The sequence below is a fragment of the Mytilus trossulus genome, chromosome 7, assembly GCF_036588685.1.
Source record: "Mytilus trossulus isolate FHL-02 chromosome 7, PNRI_Mtr1.1.1.hap1, whole genome shotgun sequence".
Lineage (NCBI taxonomy): Eukaryota > Metazoa > Mollusca > Bivalvia > Mytilida > Mytilidae > Mytilus > Mytilus trossulus.
The window spans coordinates 66258100-66273779 of record NC_086379.1 but is presented as its reverse complement, the minus strand read 5'-3'; the positions used below and the strand labels follow the sequence as shown (position 1 = coordinate 66273779).

General features: G+C 29.9%; 1 protein-coding gene across 6 annotated transcripts in view; it reads right to left on the bottom strand.

Moving 5' to 3' along the window:
- Nucleotides 1-1741: 1741 nt before the first annotated feature.
- Nucleotides 1742-15680, bottom strand: part of LOC134725614 (protein FAM149B1-like) — a 71960-nt gene continuing 58021 nt past the window's right edge. For 4 of the 6 annotated variants that reach the window (XM_063589571.1, XM_063589569.1, XM_063589570.1 and 1 more), the window contains exons 8-16: nucleotides 15481-15532; nucleotides 14854-14960; nucleotides 14129-14223; nucleotides 12344-12509; nucleotides 9649-9756; nucleotides 8666-8779; nucleotides 8147-8240; nucleotides 7542-7655; nucleotides 1742-5085 (exon numbers count right to left, since the gene is read on the bottom strand). In XM_063589571.1, the coding sequence (XP_063445641.1) occupies nucleotides 5009-5085; nucleotides 7542-7655; nucleotides 8147-8240; nucleotides 8666-8779; nucleotides 9649-9756; nucleotides 12344-12509; nucleotides 14129-14223; nucleotides 14854-14960; nucleotides 15481-15532 (927 nt within the window). In that variant the 3' untranslated portion in view covers nucleotides 1742-5008. Of the gene's footprint in view, nucleotides 5086-6328; nucleotides 6384-7541; nucleotides 7656-8146; nucleotides 8241-8665; nucleotides 8780-9648; nucleotides 9757-12343; nucleotides 12510-14128; nucleotides 14224-14853; nucleotides 14961-15480; nucleotides 15533-15680 lie in introns of all 6 variants that reach the window. The other 2 variants (XM_063589568.1, XM_063589567.1) reach the window with 2 other exon arrangements.

Genomic DNA, 15680 nt, shown 5'->3' with positions numbered 1-15680 from the left:
ATATATTTATTTTCAAAATTACTTTAAATGTTTTTGAAACTATTTATTTTTTATACCTGTACTAACAATATTAGTACTTTACCTTCATATTTAGATGATATTTATTATTAATTCAGAAAGATTAGTTAGATTGACTACTATCTTAGTCTCCAGTATATTCTGGACTGAATCAGCAAATTATGATTTGCTCTCTATTAGTTGTTCAGGGAACTACTTGTTTGTGCCAACACTTTGAATATGCTAAAGTTACATCCTCGAAGAGCCGAGGAGCGTAATTAGTAGAATGGACTCTCATCCAAGTATAACTTGGAATATGAAGGATGAGAGTCATTCTAGTAATGGAGCCTGAGGCTCAAGAGGATGTAACAATTTACCCACCCAGTTTGGAGGGTACTGTTTGCCCATCCCAATTGTTTTGGTTGCACAAACAAACTTTGAATCATGATTGGCACAGGTAATAGACGCAGTATTTATAGCTAGGTATAGCTACGTCATACCCATAGGTCAAGGATTTTGACCTCTTTTAAATGAGATGCCTCGTTGCACATCGGGAAATGAATGCTAAAGTTACATCCTCGAAGAGCCTCAGGCTCCATTACTAGAATGACTCTCATCCTTCATATTCCAAGTTATACTTGGATGAGAGTCCATTCTTCAGCACTGATAATGTCCCTTTAAAACTTTATATGATATGAACGCAGATGCATCATCTGTGTTCCATGGAAACATTCCCAATTTTCAAGCGAGACATAGGTATGATGTTTCTGATGTTGGCAGCATTGGTGGAGTCATCAATGTATTAGTTTGTGATTAGGTCTAGTTAAGGGTGAACCACTAGTGGTAAGTCAAAGATTTTTCGTATGCAGTTGTATTAGCATTGGCTCATCTTATTACCATGGAGATTATTTTGCCCCGACACCTGAATTATGGTCTATTGACTTTGAAACTTTTGCTTAGTTTTCATGTCTAAGTTTGTGATGAGGTATAGTTATAGTTTATTATACCAATCCTTGATTGTCCTAATTGTCTTTTTGAGTAGAGCAGTCGAGCAGTGTTCTGACCAAATAGTCTCAAAAGCTTTCAAATGTGACAATTATATGCCTCTATAAAAACATCCAGTTACTAACTGAGATTTGTCTTTTTTTTCAATATGTTTATATACTGTAATTGTGGATTTTTGTTCAAACAAATTAAAGTTATTTATATAAAGACCATATCTCATGAACAGCAAAATCATCAATATCTTACTCTAACTCCATTTTGTCATCTGCCACAACATATTTATTCAAATTTGAAAAGCACTGACTAAGTTCCTTACTTGGAACAAGCTATTATCTTGTGGCATGTTAACTATTGTTCAGGCACTCAATCCACCCGTTCTTGTTTTGATAAATTGAATAACAAAAGGCACAGAAGACTGTACCATATGTCTAAAATGAAAAAAAAAACACGCACTTTTATTGAAATCAATTCGGGCAGGTGACGGTCGCGTGAAATTTTGATAATGTCAAAGAGACGCTCAATCTAGTTCAATCCGGTAAAGAAAGTGTTAATTAGTGCAGAACAAGCACTTTTAAACTCTATATAAGGAAAACAAACAAAACCAATCAAAACTGCATCCAAAAGTGCCTTAAGAAACTGAATGAAAGCTCAAAGGTACCAGGTATATATCCTGATGTCTTACACTATTTTCTACCTGTTTTGTACCTTTTACTTTTTCTAGAATAAACATAAACCACACTATATGTATTATCATTTATTTACAGCTAAACGTGTGTAGCAGATCACGTATTGCACATAGCTACAGCATAATATGTACACAGCAAATAACATTGGTTACATTAATGTCCAAATTTCAACTGACACTTTTAAAAAAAAATGTCTTAAATTGAAAGATTACATGTGAAAAAATAAAAATCTTTTTGACATATTTTAACAACTTCAATTGAAATTCATTTTTTAAGGTTTACAGTGTGTGAAAAATGGGACCAATAAATATATAATATTACTTAATGTCACCTCAAAAATATTTGAAATAAATGCTCTTTTTAATGAAATATGATAAAAAGAAAATATGATTGATCTTCACAGAATTAAGCAAAACAAAATGTTGTTTTTAAATTATATATGTTTACATAAAGGCACATCTCCTTGTATATGCAGAAATTTTCATATCATACATCTTTTTCATAAAACTGAATAAAGATCTTATTTCTATTCTGATTTTCCTGTGCAAAATATGGTTTTGTCGTACTTTATAACTCTTACCAAGAAAAAATGAGAAATAAAATAACAACTTACATTTTTCTCGGTTTACAGTCTTAATTTTCTGAAAAGCTATGAAATGTCTGTGGATGAATGACCATAGCTTGTAAAACAAATGTCCAACACCAGAAAATAAACAATTATTTAGAATGTTTTTTAAAAGATATGAATACTTAACATAAAAATTTATGAGTAAATGAGTATGATAATAACAATAATAAGTTACATTGCTTGTTACACCTGCTGTATAAACCTGCAACTAATCCAAATATGTATAGACTTTTCATGACTGAATTTGTCACTAGCTTTTAAGAAATGAGAGTACAACAAATATAAAATGCTTTCAGTTTAATAATTTTATTGGTAGATATCAATTTGAAATATGTCAGTTGTAGGTTATAAGTTACATTCAGCACAAAATATTTCATTGACAATGTTCTATATTTATTTTACTGTATACTAAATTTCATGATTTTAATGAACCTTAGCAAATAGTTTTATGTTACTTCTGTAATACAACAATTTATACAAAACATCAGTTATAAACATCCATTGGATTTTTATATTTTTAACCGATTTTTGTTTCATAACACCAATTATTCATAACAAAACAAACATAAATTCATATATTTTGTTGGTTTATTTATTTTTTTAAATTTCATTAGAAATCACAATATATATTATTGTAATGTAAGGACTGTTTAGGAAATTCAGTTGTAATATATACGTATTAAATAATTAATATTTATGAAATATGGACGGAGCGATAGCAAATATGGAGGGATGATTGATAAATGTTTTTTAAGAGCAATAATAAAAAAAATAATCTATAGGTAATAATACCAATAAAAATTAGCAATTATTCCCATAGGAATGTTATAAAATAAAAAATAAAAATTGAAACATGAACAAAATGACCAAAACATAAATTAGGTATCAAAACAAAATATCACATGGCCATTTTAGTTACAACATGTTAAGTGCAATCAACAATAATATACTACGGGACAACTGGCAGTGGTTTTATATAACAACATACGGCAAGGCCTTCTAAGTAATTCAACAAATACGTACATAAAATAGTTCTATAAAATTAGGAAATTAGACTTAAATAAAAAGAAGAAACTAGCACTATCACAGTGTAATTGATACCATAGTATTTTATTATTTCAGTGAAAAAATTAATATGTTAAAGTTGATGGGCACTTTTGTTTTGTCCTCTTTCCAGTATTTTGCATGTTACATGAAGAATTGACATGGTCGTCACATCACTGTTGTACATATAAATAAGGAGGATTGATTTCCACAGGGTTAACCACTGTAAATAAAGTAGGAAACTGAAGAGGGAATGCAACTTCAAACTGCTTCCTGACAACAATAAAGATATTATACCAGTTTACAGAAGAGAATTGTTTGTTAAAACATATGACAAAACTTGTGGGAAACAATTGAAAATAGCAATACATGTACACTGTTGTGTTTTGTGGATACCAACAACATCATTGTCATGCACAGACTTGAAAGATGTGTAGACATATTAAACTTAACCCGCATGTGATTGCAACGGAATTATAAATCCATTTTTAACTAATTCTGCATTCTTTATTCTTAAACCTTGAATGCAAAGATGCAGCCATACTTCTGAGGTTCAAATTTTTTTTGCCATTATATGTTCAAGTAAACAGCCATTCAATTTTAATCCACTTTATTCATTAAATAAAACAGCATTAATAACTAACATAATATAATTAATTACTTGCCATATAGCTGTTTGAATATTCATAAATATATCATAAATAAATATAAGTAAAACCAAAATTAAACAATTTATTGTTAAGAATAAAGACATATACCACGTATCCTGAGTAAATCTTAAACATGATATGTTGGTGGGATATGGAATTAAAACAATTGTAACCTTATTTAAGACATGCGAGTAGAAACATGATTTAAGACTTAATGCCTCCTGTGTAAACATCCACAGAACATGATATGTGAGGTAAGTCAGACAGAAAACAAGCTGCCTTGGCCTCTATAGATTAATATTTACATATTTACATTATCACAGAAAGACAAATCACAGCTTTTTGCCATTTATGGCCATTTTTCAGTCTTGCTGTGTAAATGTCAATTTGGCAATTTTTTTGTAAGTTTTGTCAGTTGCTGCCATTTATTTTTGTGCACAGATTAAACAGTAAACACTCGGGAGTCACTTAATGCTTCAGGAATGTATTTCCTTAAGTTCTAGCATTACTTCCCTTTGTTCAGTTATATGAATTATCTCCCCTGAGGAATGACTGAATTATGAAGGGGTCTCTGATTCAGAACTGAATTAACTGTTGTCACTGAAGTTTTGTGTCTTGTTAAATATGCCACTTGTCTAGTAGCACTTTAAATGAGATTTTCAGAATCTAAATGCAAACAAACAAACAATATACAATCGTTTACTGGATGTGGAGAAAATGATATTTGCCCTGTAAAGTAACAACCACCGGTATTTTTCTTTCATGCCAGAATCTTATGATGAGATTAGTGTACACTAATATGCAGTTTTCGACTCCTTGTATGAATAATTTCAGAAAACACTATTTCCAAGGAGATAGATGTATGTTTCAACTCATAACATGCACATAAAACAACATTGACAGTTTTCTCCTGAGGTGTAAGCTCCACACGTAATACTCCTGAGATATACATTCCAGTAATACAATCATGTTTGGCACAATGAATTAGTCACTAAGTGCTATGGACGTACACCTAATGGATAATGCTTCAGTCTTCCTCTGTAGTATGGGTTGTGATGACTGGGAGGTGAAGGTGCTACAAAAAACCAAATAGTCACAATTAGTCAAATAGGATGTGAAAGAACAAAAATTACAAAGAAGTCCGCTGAAAATATAAAATTTCTCATAATTTTTTTCTTTTAATATCTACAGATCAGAAAATGGTAAAGAAAAATCCAACTCTTGGGCCATATCTAATGTTGTAGAAAAAAAAAGTGTAAGCTCAAATTCATTTTCTGTTATGATTTACTGTTGGGTTTCTGTCTTATTGATGTTTTCCTTGTTTCTTTCATACCTATTTTAATACAAATCAACTATTTATAACCAGTTGTATGTTGACCTAATAGAGTACAAAATTCCTGTAAATCAAATCTATATCCATCCTAACTGAGAGAACTTGCCCCTTTAAAAAATACAAATGGCTTTGTTCTTAACAATGTAACTTTTCATCTTGATTTTGAGAGCTCATAAATCACCAAAACAAGATTATAACATATCATTTATTGAATATCATAGAACTTTTTAATTTGAAACTTTTTATACTAGTGTAACTGATGAATTCTCTTGAAACAATCATTGGAATTTGATGGTAAGAACAATTGTATTACATTGCACATGGTTTGTATGAACACCCTTTTGTTGATAGATTGAAATTTTTTAATCCATTGATTAGTTGGCATACCAGTATTTGTTTTTCGTTTATTATTTTGTACATAAATAAGGTCTTTAGATTTCTTGTTTGAATGGTTTTACATTTGTCACTTTATGGTCTTTTATAGTTGACAATGTGATATGAGCTTTGCTCATTGTTGAAGGTTGTAGTGACCCATTTAGTTGTTAATTTCTGTGTCATTTGGTCTATTGTGCAGAGTCGTCTCATTGGCAATCCAGCACATGTTCTTATTTTCATATTGAAAAAAGGAAATAAAACATTACTCTACAATTGTTTTCTCTCTAACTCTATTGTAAATAATCATAATTAACAATGAAATGTTTCACCCAACAGAATATCACTGAAAATAAACATCTAAGAAGCTGAAATATAAGCTTATAAATCAACAAGTATACGATAGTAAAAGTTTTATCAATTAACATAATCTTAGTGACAGTATACACTGAAGAGTCACAAATAAAAATATCCACACAAAACGTGATTGTTATTTGTGCATAAAATAAATTCAATGTGTACCACACTTGCTTGACACAACTTTTACACACACAAACATTTTATATTGAATATGATGTAATAAAACACACGAAGGAAGGGAGGTGTTGTTTACCTTTACAAATATTCCATAAACTTTTGTGATTTAGGTGATAAAATAGGATGAGGACCTGTGATAACCAAGATAAAATAAAAGTATATAATTATATGCCTGTGGTCAAACAATTTACATCAATACAAACTATTCTATATGTAAGCTGGAACACTTTTAAATACAAATTTGTCTATATTTTGTTAACAAATGCTAGCTCATTTAAAAAAAATAAGCATTTCTACATTTAAATGCAGAACTAATTATCTATAACTGTCTCTTCAACTTAACTTATGGAAGCCTCAATGAATCCAGTGTTCTCTATTTCATCTGATTTCACTTTTTAAAAACTTAATTGCTCTTATCAAAGCCAATATTGCACTTCAAAAAGGTAAATTCTAAATTTTTAATTTTGAAGACATTTTATAATTAAATTTCAATATATCAATTGTTTAAACTTTCTGGTGTACCAAGTTTTAATCCTGTTATCTATGATGAGTTTGTCTAACCCAAATAATTGCTTGTTTAGAGTAAAAACAGAAAAAAAAAATCCTTTGAAATTCACAAGAAGAAAATATTGCTTAGGGAAGTGCATACAATTGTATGACACATCATTCCTATTCAAAATCACTGCAATTTAAAAGTCATAAATTTTGGGCACAACAAACATAATTACTGTTTTAAGTATTTAAAATTTAATTATTCTATAAATAACCATAAAGAAAGAAAAAATGTGAAAATAAATCTGCTAAAAAACAACAGGTTTAAACTGTATAACAGAACTAACTGAAACATTGGTAAACTATTACATACATGTGGATCTCTCTTGTCTAATTGTGAGGAAAATAATAAATATGGTAGGCAATATGTGCAAAAGTACTTCTATCCTACTGCAATTATTAGTGGACAAAAAAATGCCAGTTCTAAACTAAACAAAAATATCCCATCAATAAGCATGTTCAAATTAGACTTTTACATCAGGCTTTCTACAGATATTTAAAATAGTATGTTTCATGAAACTGTAAATATCCAGAAGTTTTTTATATTCATTTGAATAATGAAACTGAGAAAATTTAAGAATTAAGATATTATGAATAGAAGTCTTTTATTTATTTGGCAGTGACCTTCACCTTTGACTTCATACAGCAATGACCTTCACCTTGACTTTATACAGAAATGACCTCCACCTAGACTTTATACAGAAATGACCTTCACCTTGACTTTAAAGATAACTTACTCCATTTATTATATGGAACATCTTCTATACTTTCTTGATCTTCCAATATTTCTGATGGTAAAGGATGTTCACTAGATGGCTGTAAACCACTGCCCACTAGGACCATACCTCCACCTGTAACCAAATCTCACATTAAACATGGGTAAATATCAAACATGGTACAATGTCACTACAATCAGATTTTAAAATTATACAGGGAGTTTAATATTAAACATATTTCAATCTTTATATTACTAGTAACTTTTATGCAACACAGAATTATTCTAGCAAAGTTATAACTATTAAGGAATTATTTTAATTCACAGATGCCTGGAATTTTTTGAATTTACTTCCCTTGAAAAAAAACCCAAGCCAGTCAGACACTTGCTTGATAAACAGATTATTGCCTGTATACCAGTGGTTGCCATTGTTCAATGTCTAATCTATTGTTGTTTTTCTTTCTTGTTTTTGTTTTGATATAAATATGGCCCATGGGTTTCTCCTTTTATAATCAATAATGTTTTTGTAATAATTCCATAAGGAATGGTTTCCTTATTATCCTAAAATCATGATAGTAAAATTAGAGGACTTTACTATGAATTAAACAAATTCATTAAACATCTAACCTCCAATAGCACTTCTTGCTGGTATAGCATTCAAGACTGGCCCAAATGGTGTTGATGCCCTTCTTGAATTAAAGTTTCCCTGCGGTGTATCAGACTGAAAATATAGAATGATTGGTTTATTAGATGATTATTGTTAACTAAAAAACAATTTCACACAAATACTATATTTTGATGTAATATGTGCAACTTCAACGTTATATGATCCATGGGCCAATTAACAGCAGTGACTAGAATAGTTATTTCTCATTGTTAGAAGAGTTTGTTTGTGTATTAAACAAGAGCATTTTACAATGCATGGTTGGTTCTTGATCTAGAAAAAGATGTCCTCATTGTGAAGCTGAGTGCCAAAAGAAGACTTTTTTTTTCTTTTTTACACACCAATGCTGAACACTTATATAATGCTTGATACTTTAACTAGTGTCTATTGCCATGCTATATCATTCTGTGTGAGGATGAATTGTAGTGTGTGTGTGTGTGTGCGGGGGAAGGGGAGAGAGAGATGGGCACACTTCTACATACCCTCATTGCATGTGTGGTACTTGGCCTAGCATCAGTCATCATGCCTAATCTTTCTCTGTGAGAGGCCAAACTGTCTTTCACCACAGCACTACTGGCACGACTGTTCCCTCTCTTCTGGTATAAAGGGAAAAAGAAATAGTTTTAAAATATGTCATATCAAAATTATGCTTAAAATATGATAAAAAAAAAGCTTTGATATCATAAGGAGAATATCAATATGTTGTCTCTTAGTTATTGAAGATTAAACATTCAATCAGTTTCCTATTTTAGATCAATAAACTGATATTAGTTAGATTGTATACAGTTAGAAATCTATTAAGGTTTGTAATATAAACTCTAAATATCCTGTTTGTATTATAAACCATTCATTTTTAAGTCCTGAATTAAGACCAATGTCATTGTTTCTACTTTATATTTCAATCAGATATTAAAAGGAAACCTAAAATGCACAATGGAATAACAAAGCATGCTCATTGCTAGTACAATACTTAATATATTAAATTGACTGGAATACAAGGTCATGCAATGATTAATCTAATCAAAAGCTGGCTTTCCAATTCTAAGACTATTGCAAAAAAATCAGTTTTTTAACAATGTACTGTTGTAATTTATCCTAAAAATAAATCCTTGCATTGTATATTTTACATTTTGTTTTCCTTGTTGTTCCAAGGCGATACACTGAACCTGCTTTTGATAGATAATCATCTCATTGGCAATCATACCATAGCTCCTTATTTAAATATAGAACGACATATTAAGTAATTAACCTTTTTCTAAATCTAGAAGACTGTGGGTAATCTCACTGTTCATACACCAAAATGAAAATAACATTACCTCATTGGTTAAATTTCTATTGTTTATCATGTTTGAACCAATCACAACGTTTTCATGTATGATTTGGAAAATATTACCCAGAATGCAATTTACCATTTGTTATCTGTAAATTATGCTACAGTCGAAAGATGTTTTATAAATAGACATACCTGACCCTTGCTAGGCTCTACTTCAGTATTTAATGGTGGCAAAGCTCCATTTCTAGCATGAGCTATTTTAATAACCTGTAAAGCACCATTTGGTCCCACTCTCTCCTCCTATAATCATAATACATAGTTTATTTAATATACATGTATAAGCAATTTCTAATTTTAAACAATATTTCAATTAAATTCGCAAATCATATTGTAGTGAGGCCATTTAACAGAAAAAGGACAATATTTACCATATCACCTCTTACTATTGTAATCAGGAATACCAGGGATAATCAACTTGAACAACAATTTACCTTATTCAACTCTATAAGATGTCCATTAGGTTCACTAATCAAAAACAACCAACAACAGCCAGTCTCCAGTTAAGGAAAGCTTGATAAATTTGAGTAACAATATCCCCAGAGAGCCTCCACCAGAAAAATCAACATCATCAGAGGACCCTCAGCACAAAAGAACAATTTGTCCTACATCTTTTTCAGAAGGATCATCGTTTTCAGTTCCACTCACAATAAAAAAGAATAATTATACCCAAATAGATATAAGAAGATGTGGTTTGATAACACATTGCTGGAGGCCACCCACCACAAAAGGACAACTTTACTGAATTATTATCATCTGAGGCCGCCTGTGAGTAGGAAATTTCTGCCATATTACTATTGGTAAAATCTTCATCACTAGAGACCAACAACCAGAACAAAACAATTTCACCCTATTACCTCTGGTTTTATCATCACCCAACAGAAAAGATAGATTAAAGAAGACCACCTGCATGAGACATCCCCTGTTTGTACTATGACAATGTTTCTTACTCTAAAGTCTTTATTTCTTTGTTATCAGGGCCCTTAAAAAAGATATTTAAATTTTACTGTCAAAAAGGTTATTTTCATTTCTTCATAACTTGTTGTTTATTAGTATTTTTTAACTGCATGTTTATAAGCATTCACAGATTCTCATTTAAAACTGTTTTTAAATATTAGTGCTAAATAATGAACTTAAGTCTGTAAACAAATATTTACAAGTAATTAGTATTTCACACTTTCTACATTCATTTTAGTTTATCCTGATAAGCTCTATGGGTTTATTTGTTTAAGGGTTTTAGAAAAGAAATGAAACACCAAAGACCTTTGAATGTATTAATATGCTAATATCAAAAATAATAATTACAATAGGGAATGCCACAGGGATATAAAACATAATGGAATGACTTAGCAAAATCGTTCAGGCATATCATACTGCTGTGTGACTTCCAATTAAAGGCTAAATTACTTTCACCCAGTCATTTCATTTCTGCGCTTCTGATGCAATATGCAAATTAATAATATATATCTAAATGTATTAAAGATTTTATCTGCTTTTCAAAACATTTCACCTGTTTAAAATTCAGGTTATATTACAGTGAGAGGCTCATGGAATATTTATCATGCAATTAAAATTTGATATCCTCAACCTGAAAATGATCTTAAAAAAATTGTTTATACTAACAACATGCAATCAAAAAATTCCATCTGTATGTATATGAAATAAAGGAAAACTTGAACAACAGAAAATTTCTGGCAGACTTTAAATAGTGATAAAATATTTAATTAGATTAAAAACCTTCTTTTTCTGTGTGATACTTTTCAAGCAAATAAAATATCAATTATTTATATAAAACAACAGCAAAACTTAAGAAAATCCTTAATAATTCTGATTTTGAAGGTAAAAATTTAAGGAACAAGGGTCGAGTCTTGGGTTAGCAAAGAGATGAATTAGCTGTGAAAGCTTTAGTTAAAATTCTAACCTACTGCAAAAAATACCAACTAAAATATTAGTGTATACTTCATTCAATCAATTCCTCTTTATAAATCTACATGATTAACTTACTTTTTATTGGAGAAGTGTTTGAATCACCATTTTTGGAATATTCATTCATAAACTCACTATTAACTTTTATATAAAATATTTATATAGTTTTAAAAAAAATCTCCAACATTTTAACCTGAACTCAATTTCAGTTTAATAATTTATTAAATTTAATAGCAATTTGTCAATATAAAGCAAACTTTCTGGAAACCTTTAAGTACTTAAGGGCATACTATACAGTTACAAGGGAAGTAATGACATTGCTAACGTAATTGTAATTTTCGCGACGTCAAACTATGACTTATTGGGAAAAGATTCAGTTTCGACTGATTTTTATCATTCAAACTTATCTAACTTGAAAACGAGTTCAGGGACCCCTTTTTTTTAAATCCCATTTGATTTGATTACGTGAGAAGATTATTTGTGCCAATTTTCATGAAAATTCTTTTAAATTTGATAAATATACAGCAAAAAATGATGTTTTTTCTACATTCATGAACATTTGATAAATATGAGTTATTTCTTAATAAAAAATGTACTAAGAAAAAAAGACGCAGAAAGTGCAATTTATTTACCAAATTCAATTTGTGTTTATCTTTTTAAACAAAAAAGTGAAGTCTTTCTTTCGAAAGGGAAAAGACGGCCACAAATCCGAATATCAAAATGTAAATACAGGATCAAAACTGTATCGTATGCCCTTAAGACAAAAGCAATGAATTTTAAATATACATGATAATACATATGAGTTACAAACAGCTAAAATAAACAACAGATGTAAATACTTACAAAACAATTCTGTAGAAATGTTTACAGACCCAAAATTATATATAAAATCCATGTAACTTACAGTGTATGATTTGGTTGCATCAGACTGAATAGGTGCAAGTCTTGTAGGTTTTTGTGCTGCAGGCCTGACAAACTTGGTATTACTATGAGGACGTCTAACAGTAGCACTTGTTGGAAAGCTAGATGCTGGACGGGTTGTACCTGGTACAGGGGTCTCTGCATAGTCTCTGAAAGAATAATCGTTATTTTTTTTATAATTCTCAACAACAACTATATCATATGCTCTTGAAACTTAAATTAATCAGGAGGAAATCATGTCTTCACAAGTTTTCTGAATTAAGCTTTTTTCATATAGCAACAATAACAGTTTTCAAATTTGGTGAACAAATTTATAGTTTTATCATAATAACTTCAATATTTCTGGTTAAGAGCTAATCATTATGTTTACATCTACCTTCTGGTATAGAGACTATTTTACACATATAAGAAAAGTGTAAGTCCATTCCTGTACTGAATTTTCTGTTCTGATAATCTACTGATGGAGATGACAGACATTCCAACAAATGAAGACAAACCTTGCCTAATAGTCATGTGCCTGTCCAAGTCACAAACTTTCTCTTTGGTTGTCTTGTCTTAATGTTTTTTATGTTATTTCTAGTATTTGGTGATGATGGTTTTTCTTTTCAAGTCTCTTAAATAAATTTATTCCCCCCTTCTTTTTTTAAATTTCTGGCAAGTCATGATCTCTTCATGTCTTTTGGTTATTTGTGTCAATGTGTTGATGTCTCATTTACATATGAGCCAGTCCATGCGAAAAGGTACAAAAAGTCCTTTTGGTAAACTTTACAGGACACGTTATCAAAGTTTGTTATAGTATTTTTGAAAAACGATTTTATCCGAAAAAAGTTACATTAATGTAAACATTCATAAAATTGTCAATTCTATCCCGAATTTGTCAACTAAAACAGAAAAAGACGTAGAAATATCTGAATTTTTTGTATGTGAACAAGAGTAAAATCATTTGTTCCCCCGAAAATAATGCTTTACCGACCAGAAACTATAAAAAAAAACCGATACTATACAGAGACAAAAGTAAATAATTTCACTCAGTTCTACAGGTTCAAAGAAAGTAAGACAACATTAAATCATGAGGAAAAATACAAAAACTATGTCATCTTGTGTTTTAGAAATTGAAATTTAAGTTAACTTAAGTTAAGTTATTTAATATTATATAAATCAACATCAGTTGAACGGGATTCGAACCATTGCCCGGTTTGATTGCATTGATTTCAGCATCCTAAGCGAGAGCCTTATCCCCACTGCTACCGGGGCTAACATTATCAATTGGCAAATCAAGCCATTTAAACCTTACTTTGAAAATGATTGAAATTTATGAAATAATTCATTAAAAATCTTGATAAAACTAAGGGGGGGGGGGGGTCTCAGCACTTGCAGGTGCGTGTAGACCACAGCTTGATGATATGAGGAAAAGTAAATGTGTTTTATAAATCACAAGTCTACTACCAATAATTATGCACACTTTTTAGAATTTCGTAAAATTTTCGTTTTTGTACCTTTTCGCATGGACTGGCTCATATCATATCATGTATTCATATATTTTCCTTATATTTTTTTTTATGATTGAAACTGAAAACCTTAAACAAACACATTGTTGATGTCATTGCCACCAGAAACAGCATCTTAACTACCTATTTTGATTTTGTAGAGGTGACACAAAAAAACAGCCCAACTGAATATGTAAATTTGATGATTCCCTGACTGATATTATATACTTGATATGGGGAGAAAATTGTCCAAGTTTAACTGCATGTGTAAATTAACTTACTGTAAATTTGATGGTTCTCTCATTGATATTTTTTTACTTGATATGAGAAGGACATTGTCTAAGTTTAATGCACCTGCTGCTGTATAAGAACGTTGCTACAAAAAATAATGAATTTATTATAGTTAGTTCATTATTATGTTAAAAAAAATCTACTGCTTCAAAGACAATTATAATGAAAGAAAGGCATTAAAAGTGTAACATCCTGTAATTTCAAAAAAAAAATAGTGTGATTATGTGATGACATAACAAATGACTTGAAAGAAATGACGAAGTTGACATGTTATGGATCTAATAATACTGAACTACACTTGTAGCAGTCTTTAAAAGCTGATTGATTGATTGTTGTTTGCTTAATGTTCAGAGTTATACTGATAATATAAACTTGAGCTTTACAACCAGGTTCAATCCACCATTTTTTATATTTGAAAATGCCTGTACCAAGTCAATAATATGATTGTTGTAGTCCATTCGTTTGATGTGTTTTATCATTTGATTTTGCCATTTGATTATGGACTCTCCATTTTGAATTTTCCTCAGATTCTGTATTTTTGTGATTTTACTTTTCACATTTAAAAGTGTTTAGAATTTTTGATTTTTTTCAGAAATGGATTTTCAGTGACTGAATGTTAACATTAAATTTTCTTATGAAAATTATTTCTTCAGGTCTTTTTGATGTTCTTTCATCTTTGGAATTGCAGAAACGGTGTGTGTTGGTTTATACTTACTCTATACATAGCTTGACTAAATGATGGTTCCCGAGAGAGCATGGAATGTTCATGTCTGTTTTGAGGAGACGAGGGCTGCATAGGTATAGTAAGAGGTTTACTCTCTTCTACAAAAAAATAGTAAAAATATCTATATATTAACATCGTTTGTAAACTTTAAAAACTTAATATTAAATGATATTATAAGAGTTTATGCTGTCCATAGGCGATTTTATTATTATGAATGCAGTTTTACTTCATGTATGATTTTGACTCATAAAAGTCATGGCATTTAAAATGAAATCACACAAATGAAAATTCCAAACTGAAGGTCAAAATGTTACTTCTGATATTCAAATTAAGGTAATATCACATTAAATCTACATTTTTGAGGAATGCTTTTTTTATTTTTTTTTATTAATTATATTATAGTAATTTGACATTTCTTAAAGCAATTCAATATGGTTGCCCACTCCTTAGTTATGATATGTCAATTGTCGATTTGACAGTAAATTTTAGCCAACAAAAAAACCCATATCATTCATAATTCCAAAATTGCAATAGAATATTTTCTTGATTAATTTTCTACACTCCAATTAAAAACAATATCATAATATTAATTGAGTAATAACTATATACATATCTTACCTAAAACTAAAACTGAGTATTGTTTTGACAAATTTCGTGTCCAAGCAATTATCTAAAATGAGAAAAACAAAACAATATTAAATGTCATATGTGTCCAATAAAAAATATCAAAGTTTCTTTCTAATAGAGGCTAATATTTATGGGAGGCAACAGTTCATATTTGTGCACTGGTATATGCCATTGAGACAGCAAACCAACAC